Source organism: Coturnix japonica, chromosome 5 (assembly GCF_001577835.2).
Source record: "Coturnix japonica isolate 7356 chromosome 5, Coturnix japonica 2.1, whole genome shotgun sequence".
NCBI lineage: Eukaryota > Metazoa > Chordata > Aves > Galliformes > Phasianidae > Coturnix > Coturnix japonica.
Window position 1 is genome coordinate 20,208,726 of NC_029520.1, and position 21,438 is coordinate 20,230,163.

Below are 21,438 nucleotides of genomic sequence, written 5' to 3' on the forward strand. Positions count from 1 at the left end.
TCACACATCAAATTCTTAAGCAAACTTCAAGAGTTACTTCCATACTTCCAAATAGATCGCTATAATTCAGAGTGCTTTAGCTGTCTCCAGATTAATTCACAATCATTACTGAAGGTGTGTGAATAGTAAAAGCATCTTTGTCTGCAACAAACTTACTCTGAGATGGTTGTGAAACTCAGTTTTGAAAGTTCAAGAAGCTCTCTCAATCTTCTTATCCTTACCATAATTACTAATGTTACTGATCATAAGAGTCCTCCCTATAGTTGCATCAAACAAACATAACAGGATTGGGTTCTAAGTTCACACCTGAATCCACATTTCAGTGAACTTCACTCTTATCAGTATTTAAAAAGAAGATTTTAAGATGTATTTATTATCATTCATTTATTTGAATGTAAGTTACAGTTCCTGGATAGACCTTCAAAAGCATATGAACGTGTAATATTACATTTTTAATATGTCACTATTTGAGGAAAGAGAGCCCTGGATTTAGAATATCCCAAAGCACACAATTATTTTCAGCTGCAATGATCAAGTTGCTCACAGGTCGGATAGAGAGAAATCAGATGTGTGTATAACTTGTACTGAAGTACTACTTAGCTTTGAGAAATGCAGTATCTGCAACTGAGATGCAAATGAAAGGACCCAAGAATAGAGACAAAGTACATTGTACACATGACAGAGGATACACAATGTATCTATAAAATAACTTCGCTTTTTAGATGGGATAGGGAAAGAAAAAGGTGAAAGGTGTCTGACTGACCCAGACTTGTCAACGATCTGACATTAAAAAAATAAAATAAAAAATTCTTCATAAATGGAATCCACAAAACATCCAGCAAAGGACCTGACCTCTGTGCTGCAAAGTTTGCTTTTTCCAGCTGACACTGATTTACCATTAGAAGGGCAGTTTTTGATTGTTACTTAAGTAGCAAAGTTTCTCATCTAGCTTCTTTACACTCAGCCGTATTGCTGTTTTGGTGGCAGCAATATTGCAGGGAAAAAAAAAAAAAAAGTATCTACTTACCAACAATAATTCCTGTTCAAATTAATATTTCCCAGAACTTCCTCACTTTCATTTTGAAACCCAGTTAATTCTCTGAAAACAGAAGAGGAAAAGAAGATCACTAGTTTATACCCTTCTTCTTTTTAAATCTTTATATGCATTTTCATCCTTTAGCCACTACATACATTCAAGAGATGCATGTAAACATCCATATTTTTTTTAAAAGTTCCTCTGTTTTATGATTTATAATTCAACATCTGACATGTCCCATAAATCCTCTGAAAACAGAAATCAATAGACATGAATAATCTCTTTTGAAAATTAGAAACTTGAAAAAATTTGCAATATAAATAGTGATGTTTGCTTCAACTCCACCCTCCTCCCCCCCGCCCCAAAGTAGATGCTTTCAAGGCAGCTGGGAAACAAACCCAGGATGTGAGGGAAAAAGAAAGCAGCGGAGTAATTCTTTGGATATATATAGCCGGGCCTGGGTGGGGGAGGAAGAGAACTGCAAAAAATCATAGGAGTAAGATTCTAAAACATGGTCTCAGAAGCCAAAAATATATAAATAAATAATAATAAAAAAAATCTACCTTTAAACAACACATAAGTAAATTGAACTGCTCTGTTTATATTTTTACATAACATACATAGCAGATTGTAGTGTATAGGAAGTGTATTTTCTTCAATAAACTCTTACTTTTGAGTTATCAAGGCATGGAGTTACTACCTCACTTTATAACTCTGTTCTCATTACCTCAGAACTGCTGCAGACTACTGAACTAAGTGTTGCTTGCTGATCATTTAAGAGAAAAAGCAATCAAAAGCTGCAAATATCAGACTTCAAGATAGTATAAATTGGATATAGAAAAAGTTAATTTGACTTCAAGGAAAGGGACGAAACTGGGGAAGCAGGCAAAAAGAAAAATAAATAAGAAACTAATTATAGTAACAATAGCACCAGGAACAGGAGTGAAGAGAAAATGATAAGTGCATCTGCTTTTACCTCAATGACAATTCTGCCAAATTAATCTTATTTTTGCTTAAAAGTTATTAAGTGTCCCTATATTTTGAAAAGAAGTTGAGCAACCATTCTGGCAACTCTAAGATTATGTCACAAGTAGAAACATGGATAACTTTTTTTTTAAAATGGTTAATTCTGTATTTTTTATTTTTTTTTTAACCATGTAATAAATTATTTGACATAACTTCCACCTGTAAAATCAGAGCCCATGATCTTCCAAACATGGTAAATCTGCGAAAATTCCCATTAGAGTTTGATCGTTTCAGTATGCAGAGGGGAAAAAAAAATAATAATCCAAATATACCAACCCTCCCTTTCCCACACAACTGTGCCAAACATTTACATTTGATTTCACATATCAGACCCATTCTTCACGCCAGGACTACTTTCCTACTACTACAGGAAGAATCACCTCACTTTGATCTCATCTTTGGCCAGTGATGAACAGCCTCCTATTTGGAGGGGAATTAATGAAACAGCAAACATAAATTACACACCACAAGGGAAATAAACAAATAAATAAATGCTCTTGTCTCTTACATTCAGGTACCAGCAGAAGCCTCAAAGAACAGAACAGGTAAAATTGGAGTCATTACAACTAACAACAACCAAATATTTTCTCAGCTTCCCAAGATTTCCAATATTCCAGAACCAACAAATCTCAAATTCTCACCTATCACTTTTGCCTCCAGGTTCAGCTTTGTCATCTAACATATCCTCTTTATATAACTGTAGAAAAGACCATACAAAACCACTGATTTTCTTTCTCACCATTACTAATTTTTCAAGACTAAATTTCATCATCTGACTTTCCAGTGTTTTGGAACTAAATTTTTCCCTCAGACATATTTACTTTGTGCTGTCTCTCTCTCCCATGCACTCTCCAACACTCAGCAAAGACTATTCTTATTTCTTTCTAGCTTCACTTGCCAAATTCTCTTTCATTCTCTTTTAAGACATTGAATTCAACTTAAGCATAATCCCAAAAACTCTTTTGTTCCTGGGTCTTTTGAGAGACTCTGTCTTTTCTAAGTGTGACTGATCAGTATTACAAACCATGTCCTAAATGCAAATTAACTAGTGCTTTATTGGCTGGTCCTAGCAACCTTTTTTAAAAGCTATAAACCACCTGGTGTGCCTTAGAACCATCTGAGAAGAAAACAGATAGAGTTGTGTTATGGCCCAGATCCCTGTACCTCTGATTAGCAGTCTAGTTATGCCAGGAGTTCTTGTCAGCACTGGAATAAATAAATCATCTGCATTTTTAATTTTCTTTTATGAAACTTGAACCATTATTTATTGCTCCAAACACATAAACCATCCTCTGCTACTGAGTATTATAATCATTTCTTCCTATTCAGAAGGAAACAGGCCAGATTTTTAGCAAAGTCAGTTACTTTGCAGTCTCTATTATTTCACGTATCTGGCAGGCATAAGAACTAAAATTACATTCAGAAAAAAATTTTACAGGAAAAGAAACAATTTATTCCAACAATTTTATCTGTAGAAAAGAAACAACAAGAACAGTTAAAACTGTTACAATGATCATTTTTTAATTTTTATTAAACAAAAATAAGTAAGAAATGATTCCTTCTGTAAATAGGTGGAGCTCCAAGTTGTTTCCATGTTTAAAGACAAAAGAGAAAGTTAACCTTATGGGGAAAAAAAACACAGTTATTTAGCTTCAATAATGAATTTGATTTCTTACACCCTGCAATACGTCTGTCTGGAATCAGTCAAGCTGCTGACACAAAGCAAATTTCCTTAAACCAATGTGTAAAAAAAGTAATACAACCCAGGGGAACAGAGGTAAAGACAATCTTTATACGTATCAAATAATTTTTACAAATATTAGTCAAAGATTCCTCACCATTAACACCTTAGAAAAAGCTACGCTATACTGAATTCACAATATTCAAGGATGAAAGTCGTCACACCTAACTTCTCCAGCACAGCAAATAAAGAGTCTCAGGAATCAGCCATTACGCAGCGACATGCAGAGGACTCCTTCTGTGCTCCCCTTCAAACAAGATTTGACTACTGCAGGTTTTAGGAGGACATATAGTTGTCCAATTAAATTCTACTTTAATCAAAGAAGATGCAAATTTGAAAGCATGACACTCCCCTCAAAGTTCTCAAAACAAGCCTAGAAGTACAGGGCTTTACTTGTATTTGTTTTTCTGTTATCAGGTATAACTTTACTACTTCGATTTTTGTCTTGGTTTATACCCTGTTATAAAGTCCCTTTACGATATCAAAAGTTTCATACATACCGGTTTCAGCCTACAGAACTGATAGAGAATGTATATAATTAATGGATTTCATTGGATGCAATTAATGGATTTATTTCATGAACATATCTAAAGGCCAATCTAATAACTCCGTTATTGAGCAACATCCCAAATATAAAAACACTTTCAATCTATTAGACTGTGAAGAAGCAATTCACCCTGGATGTAGTAAACCAACAGCACTTGAACTGTTTTCCTAATCTCTTTCTCCACTCCCTTCAAAAGGCATTGGCCCAGATATTTGACTCATTTTTCCCTTTTATTTCAAAAACAAATGGTGCTCACTGACACATCCCAGTACTCCCAGAAGGCAGATCTGGGATGTACCTCCATCACTGTGTTTCTCACTCAACAAAGTTTCACATACACTACAATGAAATTTCTTCAATGTGATACACTTGCATGTGTAATGCAGATCTGGGGAAACTTGGGGAAAAGGAAAGCACTGGATTTCTCTTAGCTCCCTCCAAACCAGAAAAACGTATGTTGTGATTCATTTCCCCAGAGTCCCATTTCTTCTCAGCCATGTGAATCGCCATCTGTGCTTCCCAAACTGGCAAGTTAAAAATCTGCTGTCATTTGTATCAGCAATGAGCAAATTAAAGGCAGAGACTTCCCTCTTTAATAAAATGAAAATTATAAATGGCAATCTAGATATTGATCCCAAATTGAGGAGCAGGAGCACAGTTAGTTAAAGAATCACAGGGAGGACGGCAATCAGTAGACTACCTTTAGAGCTTTCTTATTCTCTGTAAGCTAATGACAAAATTATGGAGAATAAAACAAGATGAGCTGGAATGTAAATAAAAATACAACTCAGTTGATGACACGTTTAGAGAGATGCTTCATGAAGCTAGAAGATATATTTCACTTGGAAAATACAGATGCAAATGGCGAAGCAGGAAATTTATCATGAATATCAAAGGATTATACGCTCATTTTGAAATCTAGAGTCACAGAAGCCAAATACCCTGAAAGTATCCACATAGCATTAACAGGAAAATTTTATATGAGAGAAGAAAAGAAAACTTACCAAGCAAGATGATTAAAGTGGTTGAGGGAGAGAGGCTGTTTGGTTTTGACTCTTGCTTTTCTTTTTGACAGCTAGCAGAATTTTCAAAGCACGAGATTTAGTATTAATGACTCACAGAGTAAGGCTTTAAGGAAGCAGATCAAGGACATAAGTGAGTACTAACCCTGTTAGTAACTGAGTTGACTTGGTTTTGTCAAAGTGAACCTGAAAGTTTGCATCAATATACTAGTGTCTGAAACTTTGCTACACTGAAGTGCAAAACATTATATTAGAACAATAAAATACTTTTGGAAAGGGTCAACAGCACTGTCCCAGTGAGCCCTTGGGAACAAACAGCATCAAGGTTACCATGCAGCCAGGAAAACTTGCAAGTGGTATTGTGTGCAGCTACCTGCTTTGAAAGCTGAGAGATGCACCAAATGGACAAATCTCATTCCACACCAGCTGTCCTCAAGACCAGACAATGGTTCCATTTATTGATGCTGATAAGACCAAAAGGGCTTTGAAATCAAATTAACTTAAGAAAACAGAAACTAGGTGCAGATAAATCTGGAAAAGAACACACAAATGCACACACGCCCCATTAAAACAGAAAAAGCACTAAAGGGAAAACAGCAACCATCTTCGGAGATCTAACAAAATTAAAAAAAAAATCCACTGAAACAAATAAGAAAAAAAAAAAAGCAAATTCAGAAGCAACAGAATTACAGAGAACTCTTCCTAGACAAAACCTACTGTAAGAAAAGACTGCAAAAATCTATCAGGAAAGAGAAATTAAATTCTTAAAGGAAAATACAGACAACGTGAAGAAGAAAAAAACAGTTGAAATGCTTCCCTCAGGGCTAAAGAGTTATGGCTTCACATTTATCAGACACACGCTAACCAAAGATAGATCCTAAAAATTAAATAAAGAAATGAAATTTAAAAAATCAAGAAGATCATCAGAGCTGAGATACAAGCAATTAAGATCAAAGAAGTGGTCAGAGATTTTAAGTGAGATACTGACTTCAGAAAAACCTGAACGATGCTCTCAAAAATGGTCTGTTATGTGGCTGATGCTACCTGACCATGAAAAACACCGAAGAATTGATTTAAATATATTTCTATCAGCGCTAATATTACACACAAGAAAATATGCTATTTGTATGTTTTGGTACACCAAAATACACCTTTGAGACCATTCTTCAATACCATATGCAAAGTTTTATAGTGCCTAAATGTTAGAGGAAAAAACAACAACAACAACAACAACAAAAATCTACTAAGAATAAGGCACACTGTATTTCAGAGAGGTTTTGGGTCTTTCAAGTTGCTCAGTTTCACACAGTCATTTTGTGACCCATCTTTTTCATACCTGTACATGCCCATAAACAGACCAAAATAGCGTGATCTTAAGAAAAAACTATAGTTAAATGCTTGCATGACGATTCCTTCTGAAGTGGATCTAATGCATTCTTATCCTGCTTTTACTACACATTGGGCTATCTTGCATTTCTCCCTTGTTCTTTTGATGCTTCGTTTTTAAGGGAAATTTCTAGAAAATTATACATACCCTTCCTACTCAGGAATAAAAAGAAAATATCATTTTCAAAGCTACATATTTAGAATCATAGAATCATCAAGGTTAGAAAACACCTCTAAGACCATCCAGTTCAACCATCAGCATTTCCTGATCAAACCACATCTATACATTTCATGAACATCTCCAGGAACCGTGACTCTATCACCTCCCTGGACAGCCTGTTCCAGTGCCTGACCACTCTTCCAGAGAAGAAATTTTTCCTAATATCCAAGCTGAACCTCCCCTGGTGCAACCTGAGCCTGTTCCCTCTAGCCCTGTTGCTATTTAATTTAATACAGTTCAATGTCATCTTCTTCTCTTGTTCAATATGTAATACATATGAAAGAAAACAGACTCCCTGCAAAGCATTTCCTTAGAGTTAAAGGCTGCACAACTGAGTCCTTCATTTATTTCCAAAGCAAGTATGTATATATGTAGTAACCCAGGTTCCTCTATACTATCCAATGACTGTGGTACCAGCTACCCTGAGTGACCAGTATAAGACTAAAGGATAACCCTGTTTCCGTACAGAAAACAACCTCCTAAGTTACATCAATTACCTTTGTTTTCATTCATAACAATATCATATAAGTCATCCCTTCCCACAGCAGTGAGGAGGTGCAGACAAACATACAAGGAAGTCAAGGGCTTAGAATTATGAAATTGGATTTTCCACTAAATCTTGACTAAATAACAGAAAGGATAAGGCAATATATACAAAGAAAATGGAGAAAAACAAATAAATAAACAAAAAACTTTGAGACATCATTCAAAAATAAACACAGACATGCAAACATAAGTCTGATGTAAGAGCACATTTTGTGGTAGCTTTCACTATATGTGGTTTTACAGAGATACAACTTGACAACATGCTTCTTATCCCTGAACTCATTAAACAGGGTAAAGAAGGACTAACCTTCAAAAGCCTCCATCAGGACACACAGAGTTAAGCTGAAAAAGGGCTAGGCAAAAGATTGTAGAGAAAATGTTTTGCTGAGGCTCAGATTGCATCTTCAAGAACCTGGGACTCCTCCTTCAAAACGTCTCCATGCAAGACACACTAACCAAGGAACTGCTGGCAGTGACACATGCAGTAAGTGTAGCTTACAATTTGTGTTCTCTTTTATTGGTGGTGTTCTCTTATGTTTATTCATTCTAACTGTGCACATCTGGGACTGTTCTCCTTCATAATACAGTAAAGACTTCAAGCAAGCACGCTGAAACACAGATGAAGAATTCTCAGATGACAATTCACAGCTCACAACACATTTTTCTCTGGAATTACATTCAATCTGGTATATATAAGTTAAAAAAAGTCACATTCTAAGGGGATTGCTGAGCTCTAGATGTACTTCACCACCAAATGATGGCAGCTAATAAACACCGAGTTGGTACAGTAGTCTTGTGCAACATTCAAGAAAAGAGATGTTCAAAAGTCCATTCCATTCACTTTCATTTCAAAGCACTTACTATTCTGAAAAGCACAGTTAAAGCGATCATCTTTTTTTATAAGAAATGTCTTAGTCAGATAAAGAAATAATCAATCTCCTTAGGGCTGCTTCTGCCAGGAAGTTAAAACGTTTAAACAACAATATTACACATTTGTAAGAGACTTCAGGAGAAAAGCTACTAACAGAGGTTATCAATCTAATGATACTATGTTTATAACTTTGAGACCTACTTGAATGAGGGAGTTGCTACATAATAATATTAAACAAGCAAGCAGTCACTTACTGCCTATGGAGTCCAACAAATGAAATACCCCTTGTAGGACAAAAGCTGTGCTGGTTGTGTTTGACTAGCAGGTATCCCAGAGTTACACCCACTACTCAAACTTCTCAGCAGGAAACAATAACCTTCATGAACTCACAGAATACACCCTTGCTGTCTAAACCAGTGTGAACATATTGTAACATTTCACATCAGTGTCATGAGAAAATATATTTGAACTGTGAAGAAGCGTTTCCATATTTACACTGACTATACAAACATTAAGGAAGTCAAAGATGCTTTGAAAAATCTGCACGCGCTCTCAAACCAGTGCTCTGAAAGTAGGGGGATACAATTCTGCTTCCTCTTTTCACATTTATTTTCAGAAATAACGAGGCAGCTGATAGCTTGGTTGATGCTTCTGATGGATCACCAAATGGCATCCCCAGCCACTAGATGAGCTATTCTAGAAATAAATAATTAGGCACTGAAATACACCAAAAATAGCAGTCTTCAAGAGCAATCATTTTGTTTCCTAAATAATTTGTAGGAAAAAAAAAAATAATAAAGAAAGAAAAATTGAAGTTTTACATGGATGTGTTCACCACCACAGTATGACATGGCACACAGTATGAGCTGTAAGCCTCTACTGCATTGTATCGTGGCTCATCTCATCTTCCAGCATGCCTGACTCTTTCACAGACTTTCTCTAGGAAGGGGACTGTACTTGCGCGGGCAGGACATTATTTAACCAAGCCTGCCAAGTCAAAGTCCTACAGCAGGGACCCACAAAACTAACAAAATAGTAGGGTCTGAGTTATATGAAAGGACTAATGAAAGATTAGTCTGGAAAATAAATAAATAAATAAATACACATCTCACATGTGATGACATCTGACAAAATGATGCCTATTGAAACTGTTCCAAATGCTGAGCTGACCTGTCACACACACACACACACACACAAAATAATAATAAAAATTTAAATTTAAATTTAAAAAAGGGCATCTTAATGAGAGGTGAAAATCAAAGTGTTGGGTTGCTGTTATCCAGAAGAAACAGTAAACTTAACCACTGTGCAGAAGTAAATTTTAATAATTCAGTATAAACCCACAGGCACTTAACCTGAGCATTCACTTAAAACTCCTTCAAAATATAAACAACTTTCTTAAGTAAAAAAATAAATACAGAAAACACTGCAATTATGGTTTCAGATAAACAAATGAGACACCTTCATTTCAAATATTAAGTTCCCTGAGCAAAGAGAAGACAGCCCTGCAGAAACGCCATACCACTTCTACCAGTAATAGCAGCCACCAGCTTTCAGACAGCTCTCTTGACTACTGGCTGGAGGTCTAAGGTAGCATAAAAATCCACTTACAGTAATTCCAGTGGATAACAAAAGCATAGAAAAATCAAGCCATACTACACAATAATGTATTTATCAAATATTATTTTAACAAGAGAATCGTAAATGCAAAAATATGTTTACCAACTATCATAATTCCGTAACACGTTCAAGCCATCAGCTCAGAGGAGACCATCTCCACACTACGTACAGTACAAGAGCAAAAACCATTCAACCTCAAGTACACGACCATCTACTGTGTGAATATCCATAATGACTGTGAGAGGAAGCTGCTTAGCAAATACCCAAGAAGGAGCAAAAAGTCAGCTTAGCACAGCATAACAGAAACACATACTAATTTTTCAAGTATGCTCCGTATTTTATCATCATAAATAAAGGCAGGGAACCGAAGACAAAGGCTCCAGGCAATTGTAATGAAAGTTCACATTTTTGGAAGATGCTGAGTTGCTTCTTCTTGATCAGCAGAAATCTCCTCATGGACAGAGAAGTAATTCACATAATTGAATGTTCTGATAATGTAAAAAAGTCATTTAATTAAAACAAACAAAAAAAAAAACCAAAAAAAAAACAACCAAACCTCCACTAAGTACTATGAGCCAATCAATAAACAGCACATCAGATATATTTACTTTATTACATATGTGCTCACAAATACTCCCTAAAAAGAAAGTTATGAAGAGACCGTGCTGTCTGTCGGCAAATTATGGTGAAGTTCAGCATGAGAAATGTAATAAAAAAGATAAACATTAGGAAAATTGTTGGAATAGAATTATTATTATTGAATATTATTATTATTATTATTATTACTTTAGAGAACCTTGCATAAGACTGATGCTAAGACATAGCAAGCCAGAAATAGCTTCCATAAGATATTAGCAGCATCATTCCCAATTCCTTTCCTTGCAGAATTAATCATGTCATGGTTATATTTATTGCTATTACTGTCCTGCAAAAGCAACTCTGACTTCACAGAAAACCATTCTCCTTAGTACTATAAGGTTTTGAAGCAAGCATAACAAAAGCAGACTCTTAAGAAGCATTTACACTCAGAATTAATACTGCTACCATAAAGCAATAATTATGTATTGGGGGGGGAGGGGAATGAAAATTGATTGCAACCAATTTAGCAGATAGTCAGAAAATCACCACCTTGAAATGATGCATTATGAGCTGCATAATATGAATTAACACACCTATCATGACAAATGACCCAGAAAGATCACTCATGTTTAAGGCTGCCAGATATTTCCTCATAGAAGACTCGTTTTTCATTTTCTTTTAAGTTCCCAAAGGCTTTCCAAGATGACCCTTTCTGTGGGTGTATCCATCTTAAAGCTCAGCTCCTTCAATATTTTCATTTTATGCAAAACATACATTTTTCACCTTTCCAAAGACAGGCACAGGAAAAAACCTTTCACGTTACAAAAGGCAATCTTTTCTTTAGAAAGTTTAATCATTTAAGATCCACATGTATCTTACTAAGAGACAGCAAAAGGTATATCCTGACGTACAAACGATGCTTTTGTTAAGCTGACTGCAACCTTGTTCTTTTGCTTTGGTACGTTACAGCTGAGTCACCAAAACATTCTGACTGTATTGACTGCATTCCAACAGAAGGTCTCTGAAGCATCTGCAGCGGTAGATGCACAGGACAATAAACATTGGAAGGGACCCCCAAAGGTTCCTCATCTGACCTCCTTCTCAAACTCATGTCAACTATGAGATCAGACCAAGTTGCTCAGTTTGTTGTCCAGCTGGGTACCAAAAACCTTTTAGACAGAGAGCAGTTGGTGAGCAGTCACTTATATGAGCAATCACTTCCACAGCATGACCACACTCCTGAAGACAGTTTTCCTCATATCCAGTCTAAATCTTGTTTCAACTTACAACCACTGCCCCTTTCACTCCCATCATATACCTCAGTAAAGAGCACGGCTTCATCTTCTCACTGATCTCCTCAAAGGTATCAGCACACTGTTGTTGTATCCCACTGAAGCAAGCCATTCTTCAGTGCGAGTACTCCAGCCCCTAACCATCATGACAGCCCTCCCCCCCCCCCCTCCTGCACTCAATGCAGTTTATCAGTATCTTTCCTGTACTGAGGATCTCAAAACTGCATATAGCACTGTAGATGTGGTCTGATGAGTTTCAAGGACAGAGGGATAATCCCTTCCCTCCGTCCACTGGCTGTGCTCCTATTGGACCAGCACACCACTGCCAGCCCATGATGTTTGCTGCCACAGCTTCCCAGAAGAACTACTCCACAGCCCATATCACTGCAAGGAGCCCTTCCTACACAGGCACAAGGCTTTGCAATTGGCCTTGTCGTATTTCATAAGGTTTTGGCTAGGCCTTTTCTACATGGTGCCGAAGTCCCCCCAAATGGCAGCACTGCCCTGATGCTCGTACACTATTCTCTTCAATTTGTTGCCTTCCACAAATGTAATATTCCATCACCTTCTCAAGGCCTTGGAATCAACCTCCAAAGCATCCCATTTGTTACTGACATCCGGATATGATCCATTAACCGCTACTCTGAGTCCAATCATTGAAGCATTGCTCCTTCGTACTCTGTCCTGACTTCCACTGCTTGAATCCTCCTTTCTTTTTGCACAGGAGATCAGACACCAAGATCATCTCCTGATACATCTGCTTGTTTTCCTGAGTATCAGGATGGACCACTGACATCTAAACTGTATCTCAGTGATACACTACGGATACTGTGCCTTGTAGGTAAGTCTTTTTTTTCCCACCTCCCTAAATAAAGGAGTATTTCAATAGGTAATCAAAATTTCTGACTTCGTACCTCAGTGCTGACTTCACAGTACATCTAAACATTAAAATTTACAGTCTAAATCAACAGACACCAAACAACAAATCAAGCAGTGAGAGCTTCTGTAGCAAGGCCATTCACAGGTCCCTGCTAAGTAACTTATAAAACAAGTCACAAGGGAAATGCAGGTAGCCGTTAGTAAATTACAAAGGGAGAAAGACCTTTTTTAGAAAGCATTTCAATGCATGCAGATCGTTAAAGCACTGCTAACTTTGAAAGATGTCCGGGTTGGATACTCTACATGATGGGACACAACACAACCCCAGAGAATTCTGTGACAGTATTTCTAGGGAAACACAGAAGCACTGCAGACTGATGGCAATGAAATGGGAAAAGAGGAAGCTAATGAGGTGCAGTAAGAGCAGCACTTAGCAAAGAGTAGTGGCCACACATTGTTGGGTACCAAGAAAAAAAATACTTCACGCTGCTGACTGAATACAACAGCTGCCATTCTACTCCAAGTAGCAAAAAATACATTGTAGCAAAAACTGCAACAATTAATCGTATATTTACAGGCCAAGTTACAGTTTGACAAGAATCCCTGGCACTTATGAAAGCTTCATCTTGTAACTTCAAAGTTCTTTGAAGATGTCTGTTGGTGCACAATAGAAAAACATACGCATGATCTCCAAATTACAGTTGTCCTATAAAAGAGATGCATATTAATGCAATCATACATAGCACGCATCATCTACATTTGTTTGCCTTACAGAATTGGAAGCAAACTCTGTGACCAACAAGAAAGCTTTAAATAAGTCTAAGGAGAAGCAGGTCCCATTTTAGTTTGACACTAGCTCCCCCTCCAGACCAGCCGAACGTCACAATAATTACTTCTTTTTTTTTTTTTTAAATTCTGACTGCAATGAAATTTAAATGCTCAAGTCCCAGTTTTCTTTATCCCTTTAAATCTCAATGAACGGACTGATCAAAGAATGTCAGCGCAAAAAAAATATCTTCTATTATTCCTTACTGTACATAAATTCCAAGGCTGAAAAAATCATTCGATTCAAAACAGATGTGACAGATAAAGAGGCAAATCTGTACAGCTACAGAGACGGGAGTGGACCAAAAAAGCAATTTTTCAGAGCAATCCCATGAATGGATAACATGGTAACTTTGTTATACAATCAAGCCTCTGTTTGCAGACCGATCATAAACCACAGATGCCAAAACAAAAGGAAGTCACTCTGTGGTTTTGTACTACCTTCGCTAATTCACTTAAAATATAGATTTGTATTCCAGCGAGAATAACTGATGCTTTTTTCTTGTTCTAATATTAGCTAGACAATGTCTTTCAACCCGCTCAGCTAATACGTCTTGCTTTGTTTAGAATTTTGCCAGTTATAAAAGTTATCAAAGAAAAGGAAGTTACAACTTGCTACAATGTAGCCAGACATGCTACATTTCTGTACTCCTGCATGTCCTGGCAGCATCACTCAATTAGTCCATGTGCATGATTTGCTATTCCTGGGTGATTCCTGCACTCCCCTCATTACTGAGCCGCTTCCTCAGAAAATATGAATAATTGATTAAACTTTCAACACTGAGAAATGGTCGTCTTGTTATATTTTGTTGGGAAAATATGCAAACTCTGCAATCTGATGATTTGCCAGCTTTAGGTACACACCAACACATGAAACACCAACAAGTATCATACAAACATGAGACTTTGTGTACCTGTAATAACCAGAGAAATGGATATTACCGGAAATACTTCAAAGCAGTCACCGACTGATAAGTCCTAGTAACTGGGCTTCTTTAATAATGGAAGGAATTATAACAGAGGTGCCTGTAAAACAGCCCCAGGCAGCAGCATGGCCAACGTTGACCATTGTTTCTGGATCTCAGACTTGTCTAAAGTTTTCGATAGCATACACTGGAGAATAACTTGGAACAAAATTTGACTAATGCTATCATATCCAAAAATGCTTCATGTGTAAGCACTCCTTCTGAAGCATTTACTCCAGAAGCTTTCAGTTAACGCCTAGAAACCAAGACATCAAAACATTGCATTTTGGCTTAAAGTGCTTGTGTGTGTTTAATGATGTATGCACATATACACTATATACACCACAGACAAAGTCATGAGCATTCTGAACACCTGGCTGCTTTCCCCTTCCACACCCACACAGCGTGTGGACCACAGCAGCTGACATCATATTGCTGAATGTTACACTATGCGAGCACCGCGCACACAAAAGCCAGCACTGCCCCGAGGAACTTGGGATCTTTCACCAAGCAAAACGTCAGCTGATGGCTGTGCCTTCAGGCTCTTTGGTACAACCTGGAGCACAGCACGATGCAGCAAATAGCACTGAGTAACAGCAGCAAACTGCACCGAGTGACAGTGCGAGAGACGAGATGCTCAGCCCGACCAGCAGCGCTGGACTCGCTCGCTGCTCTGCCCTCTCCACCACCTCTTCTGTCCCCTCAAGTCAGGAGCTTCCGAAAGCAGAGGCGCACAAGCCTGGCCTTCGGAGGGGACACCGAGCACATACACGTGCGACAGGACCCGAACAGACGTTATACCCAAACTTGAGAGGAAAAACAGGCCTTATCCCCAACAGAGCCCAAGACCAAAGCAAGCACCGTACCGAAACACGGTAAAGGTCGCCCGAGGCAGCAGCCGGTATGGCTCCACGCCCCGTGAGAGCGAGCGTTTCCTCCAGCTGCGCTCCGGCTCCGAGTTCCGCCTCCATCTCCCAGCCCGGGGCAGCGCGTCCCCTCGGGCGGCCGCAGTTCCCGGGACGGTGAACCATCCCGGCGCCCGTCCTCCGCCACGGACACCCCGCCGCCCCCCGGCCCCGGCCCGGCCCCGCAACCTCCGGCGGTGCCGAGGCCGCCGCTCGCCGCCCCATCCTCCCCAGCCCGCTCCCCGCCGGGCGGAGGCGGCTCAGGCCCCGGTGTCGCCCCCAGGTGAGGAGCGGGCCGGGAGCGGCGCACGGCGGGGGGCGGCCCCCTCCCCCCCGGTGGCGGCGGCGGCGGTTGCCGAGCAGCGGCGGAGCGGCGGCGGCGGCGCCAGGCCCGGGGGAAGGGATGGGGAGCGCAGGTCGGAGCAGCTCCGCTCCGGGCTCGGCATCCGCTCCCCCGCCGCCGCGGATCGCGCGCAACCCCCGCATCCCTCTTACCCGAGTGCGGCACGGCCGGCGTGGCCCGCGCTGCCGCGGCCGAGGCTGCAGGGCGCGGGGAGACGCCGAGACGGGGGGAACGGGCGCCGGGCTGCGGGGACGGAAGCGGGAACCCGCCGTCGCGTAGCGGAGCCGCCGGCGGAATGAGACACGGCGCGCGACACGCTGACAGGGCGCGCGCGCGCGGAGGGCGGGGCGCGCTCGCGCGAGCAGCTGACGACGAGGAGCGCGCGGGGCGTGCGACGGGAACAACCGACGGCGATCGCGCGCGCGCGCCCCCGCGCGCCCTACTCGGAAGAGCTCCGTCGCGGGAGCGCGCCTGCCGTTGGGAGGCGACCTATGAGAGGCGAGGCGGCCTCCCGATGCTGCCCCAGCGCTCTCGTCACGCAGCGCTGAGCGCATGCGCCTCTCGGGGGCATCCCTCCCCGAAACGCCCGCTCCGCGCGCCCCCCGGCCGGGACAGAGCCGACAGCCGACAGCCCGATCCGCCCCACGACCCGCCGCATCCTCCGCTCCTACCGGGTCGGCAGCCCACCGAGCCCGGCGGCCCCGGGCCTGCGACGCGCAGATGGCGGCCCGCGGGGACTCTCCATCTTGCGCGGGGAAGGGCAACGACGGCGGTGTCTGGGGGACAGAGAGTTGGGAAATTGTGCGCCCCCGGCAACCTTCTGGAGAGAGCCGGAAAGGCAGAGATAACAAAAATAACGTTTTCCTTTGGGTTCCAATTCCTGCCAGCTCCAGAGATCAATTTAGAAATTGAAACGGTAAGCGGATTGCCAATGGCTCTCCTGTATTGAGCTGCTGCTCGCCGCTATTAATGGATGGATATAATTACCATCAGTACTATTGCCTGCAGGCTCAGCCAACGACTTGGATCCCAAAACCCACGGGGACAAGTGAATGGCTTACACTGGTAGAAGAATAAAGGTTGTCACAGAGGTTTCCCATTTGTGCGGCACTTCCATCAGTGAACGAGCGCTAACGTGGATAAGGAAAAACTAAGAAAAAATGAACTGTCATTAACAACCTTAAAGTTGCTCTCCTAGGAACCCTTTGCACGTGGGGATAAAACATGCAACAATTCAGATACATTTTGAAAAAGAAAACATGCAGAGCAAGGCCAAAAGTGTGTGCAGCGCCAGCAAGGGAAGGAAGTTGCACCGAGACGATCCAGAAAGTAACGCACAGCTTTCCAATGGATACATTCAACTGCACATTGCCTTTGCTTGGAGGATCTCACCCACAGCAAGGCTCAGGAAGGCATCTGAGAACCGAAGTTCTCTCTGATTGGTCTTCCCTGTGTGCTGAGAAAATAGAGATGTGCAGACATACATAAGTCCAGCCAGTAACGCACAGATGACATGGGCACATTTGCCACAAACACTTCTGAGACAGAACATCCACAAACTGGCAGAAAATCAGGCTCAAATAAATGGGCTGTTTCATCACTATGCTGGTAGCGGTTTCATCTGTACTTACTATGGTGTGAAATTAAATGCATTGCAAATCATTTCTTAATGTAATAACGATACTACTGCTGGTTTATCGGCTTCCAGTCCCACAGTATCCTGTGCTACAGGCATATTATCTTAAGCAATTACTTTTACTTGTATTCTAGTTGTAAGCATGTTGCAGCACCTACAGTTAGCAGCCTCATTTTGAGGCAGTGCAAGTGGTGACCTGAGCGGTGCTAAGCCATGGCTTAATGGAAGAAATGAAATGAGTAGAGAGTCTTACCGAGTGCTGACTTTTTATATGTGCTCAGTGCAGCAGGTACATACATTTAGAAGTACGTTTCCCAAGCCAAACTAAAAAGTCAGTAGTTGAATTCTTTTAGCCACAAAGTATAAATCATTTTGAAGTGTAGAACCTCATCTGTGACTCCAACAAATCCATCACCAGGTGACACGTGGTCAGAGCCTTAGTTTATGGATGCTTTGATACCTTTGATTCTCTTCTAATTCCACAAAGAAATTCCTCCTCTTTATTAAGTTAACCGAAAATGATGGGCATATTTAAAAAAATCCAACTGTATTTTTTCAGATTCTCTGAGTACTGTGTAGCCCCAGGGACAATGAATACCCATTCCTGAAGACTCTTTTAAGTGCCTTGACTGATGTCAATCAGTGTCATAGAGGCAAAAACTTGTCAGAGCTCCTTTTACTACACAATCTGTCCTTATTCATATCTACCCTTTGCAACGACCATAATTTTTTAATGTGAAATTTTAATGAGAACTGAATGACAGTCTTTCCTTAAGCAAATGTCAGTAATGGCTGGATCTGTGATTTTTAAATCTACAGCGAAAGCTTCAAGCACTTCAGCTAACAAGACTTCTAGCAACACTGGAAGCATTTTATTTCTGCACAGACCTGATGGAGCCACGTGGCCATTGTCCAATTCACCAAATAGCACTAGAATGTTTTTAGAGTTGAGAATTCCTAATCATATCCATGGCCTGGGCAAATGTGGTGATTTGGGTAGTGGCTGTAAAGGTACAGTAACCATACACAAGCAGTACGGTGCATTTACCTATGCAAAGATATCATTCCTATGGTTAATGAAGGTGTCAATACATAAAAGTCAATAAGCATTGTCTGAGCCATCACAAGGAGCCAGACAAGGGACATCAACAGTGCAAATGTAATCTGTTGCCAAACTCAACAAGTCTCTAATAAAATCTGCTGTGCATGTGCAGGTAAAGATTTCTATACATCATGGAGTGTATTCAAACCTAGAGAGACATTTATGATAAGGCTGTCCCCATCATGAAATAAATAAATAAATAAAACTAAAAGAATCAGGTGCTTTAGTCCTGACTGCACAAGCTTAAGCAAAGAATATGAATCTGAGATCAAACAACGACTGAAGTGAAATTCGGGAAAAAGCGAAATCAAGAGTAACTGACAGCATAGATTTCTGAAGTTTAAAAGCACTTAAGTTTTCATCACTTATGTTTCCTGCACATTCCCAGCAATGTTTCAGTCTTCTTAACTCATGCCTAAGTCACACTGAATTGCAAAGATAAAGGGCACTGCAGCACACACAGATGCAGATTCTTCAATATACATAAAGATTGTGGCTATTTTCACTGCAGCACCTGGGAAGCTATGTGCCATCCAATGGATGTAGGAGACCTGTCTCCAGCTACCTCTTCTGCCATACACAGTACATATACCATAAGCTGATGCAGCATCCAAGCCCCTCTATGTAACCAGCTCTGTCAGCATCTGAAAAGTCCCTGATCTCTATCTAACAGGCAATGACTGCTTTAATATTCCTCCATTTTCCTAGTGCCAACACATTCCCACACCCCCTAAAAAAGCCCAATGGGGAAACTAAACAGAGAAAATTGTAATTAAGAATGAAATTACTAGTTCAGGAAAAGCTTAAGTAGCTATGAGGGGAAATTCACACTACAACCTGTGGAACCTTCTCATGCTTATGATTAGGAAACAATTATGTTAAACAATTCTGCAGTTTTAAGATAGAGGCTTTTAGGTTTTGTTGCCTTGTGCACATTTCCTAGTGCTTCACCTCACAGTCTCAACACCTTGCCTGTAACTGATACAAACTCAAAACCTGTTGGCATCAAGGCAGCAAGAAGGTGGGAGCACTTCTACTCATCAGGTGGAAATTCAGCACAGTGAGTCTAGTTTTACTCTGGTGAGATGTCCTGCCACCTTTCTCAGAAGTTACTCTGAATAGCACCTTAACATGAAATGTGAAGACATTTTAACTTTGTCTGGCCCAAACACACACACAACAAAACATCCAAAGTCCATCTTCAGTGCTCAGAGGATACAGACTTTCTACTTGTGTGAACTGTGCAGTGTTACAAGAAGATTTCTGCAACATTTTAACTCAGACTTACAGACACGCCAATGAAAGAAGATCACAGAATCAGCGGACCTTATTTTCTAGGAAATGCCATGAGGCATCAGGTACAGGCAGTCCCTGTAAATGTAGTATGAGGCCATGGCTCCTGCTCTGTGGGGGGGGAACAGAAAACAAAAAACAAAAACCATGTCTTTTTTAATCACTGAAAAGCACTGATGTTGCAAGACATGAATACTTCAGCATAATATAAGGAAGCACTTGCAGCTCTAGATCAGCCCAAGACACTTTTCTGTCTCATTTAGCAGAACACTTTCAGTTTCCAGCTTAAAGCAGGTGAAACCATAACAAACATTGCACAAGGAATGTTTATCTGTATTCAAAGCATTTGAATAAAGTGTTTATATAAATCAGTGTAAACTTGTTCTTTCTTGACACTTGCAATGCTTCGCTTTGAATTCCAACAAGTTTTGACATGGTATACAACTTTTTTTCTGACTACACGCTGGTTTTACTGCAAGTAGCACTTAAAGGTCAAAAGGAGTGAAGTACAAACACTATTAAAATGAGCTGGGCAGGTCACATAATCACAAAATCACATTGCAGATGCTCAGTTTAGATTAGATGTGCCCGTGGTTATGTGGACAGATTCACCAGCACAGCAGCAGTCTGTGTCACAGTAGAACAGCAAGGGTCAGCTCACAGTATTGAGCCACAGATAATACGGCTATGCAAACACTGTCATTTGTCACCGCAGATGAGCAATTAAACTACAAAATATTCAGAAGTGTTTTGGGTCATGCAAAATTATGCACACTAAGAGCTGCTTTAGGATGAAAGCTCAGCTACGCAACCTGCATGTTGCTGCACCCGCAGCATGCACAGTGCCACTTGAAGACTGCCCAACGCTTCTTACTTCAAGATCCCATGTCAGTTGCTTATAGCAGAAATATTTATTTCATAAGCTGTCAACCATTTGGACTGGCATTTTCAAAGCTTTGAACCCTACCCACCATTTTTGGGGGTATCTTTTAAATTACCTTAAGTTCAAAGTCAGAATTCCAAACCTCTCAGGATTACTGCAGTAGGAAGAATATAACTTTAGCTCTTCTTCAAAGAATCACCTCACATTTTGTCAGGCTGTTTGTATATGGAGCCAAGAAGTGTATAATATATAAAAAAAAATTAAAAAAATCACAGTAAATACTTCAATGATACTCAGAAGAATCATAGAAACAAATTGCTTAATTTGGTATAACCCTGGTAGGCAGTTAAGCGCCACACAGCTGCTTGCTGTGGGATGGGAGAAGAAAATTAGAAGAGCAAAAGATGGAAAATCTAAGCTTGAGATAAAGATTAGAACACATATATGTGAAAGGGAGGGAAAAAAAATACAAAAACATATAATCAAGAAAAACAAGTGATGAAAACACTAATCTATCAATGCCCAACCAGCCCCCAAGCAATGGCAGCTCTGGCAAACCTTTCCCCCATGCTTTTATTGATGAGCACAGGCTCTGTTGGACGGGCTAGCCCTGGGGCCAGCTTTCACCTCTGTGCTCCCTCCCAGCTGCCTGCTCATCCAGCCTCTCTGCTGGCAGGCCAGAGTGAGAAGCAGAGACCTTGATGCTGTGCAAGTACTGCTC

At 40.5% G+C, this 21,438-nt stretch overlaps 2 protein-coding genes across 2 annotated transcripts in view; one reads left to right on the forward strand and one right to left on the reverse strand.

Moving 5' to 3' along the window:
- Nucleotides 1-16,070, reverse strand: part of FUT8 (fucosyltransferase 8) — a 66,423-nt gene extending 50,353 nt beyond the window's left edge. Inside the window, exons 1-2 of the mRNA XM_015864462.1 lie at nt 15,956-16,070; nt 1,028-1,099 (exon numbers count right to left, since the gene is read on the reverse strand). The gene's annotated coding sequence lies outside the window, so the exon portion shown is untranslated. The remainder of the gene's footprint in view (nt 1-1,027; nt 1,100-15,955) is intronic.
- On the forward strand, nt 15,823-17,423 carry LOC107314794. The gene is made up of 2 exons (XM_015864464.2): nt 15,823-16,719; nt 16,812-17,423. Exons 1-2 carry the CDS (start codon nt 16,099-16,101, stop codon nt 16,878-16,880), a joined length of 690 nt encoding a protein of 229 aa, XP_015719950.1. The 5' UTR covers nt 15,823-16,098; the 3' UTR covers nt 16,881-17,423.
- Nucleotides 17,424-21,438: the final 4,015 nt, after the last annotated feature.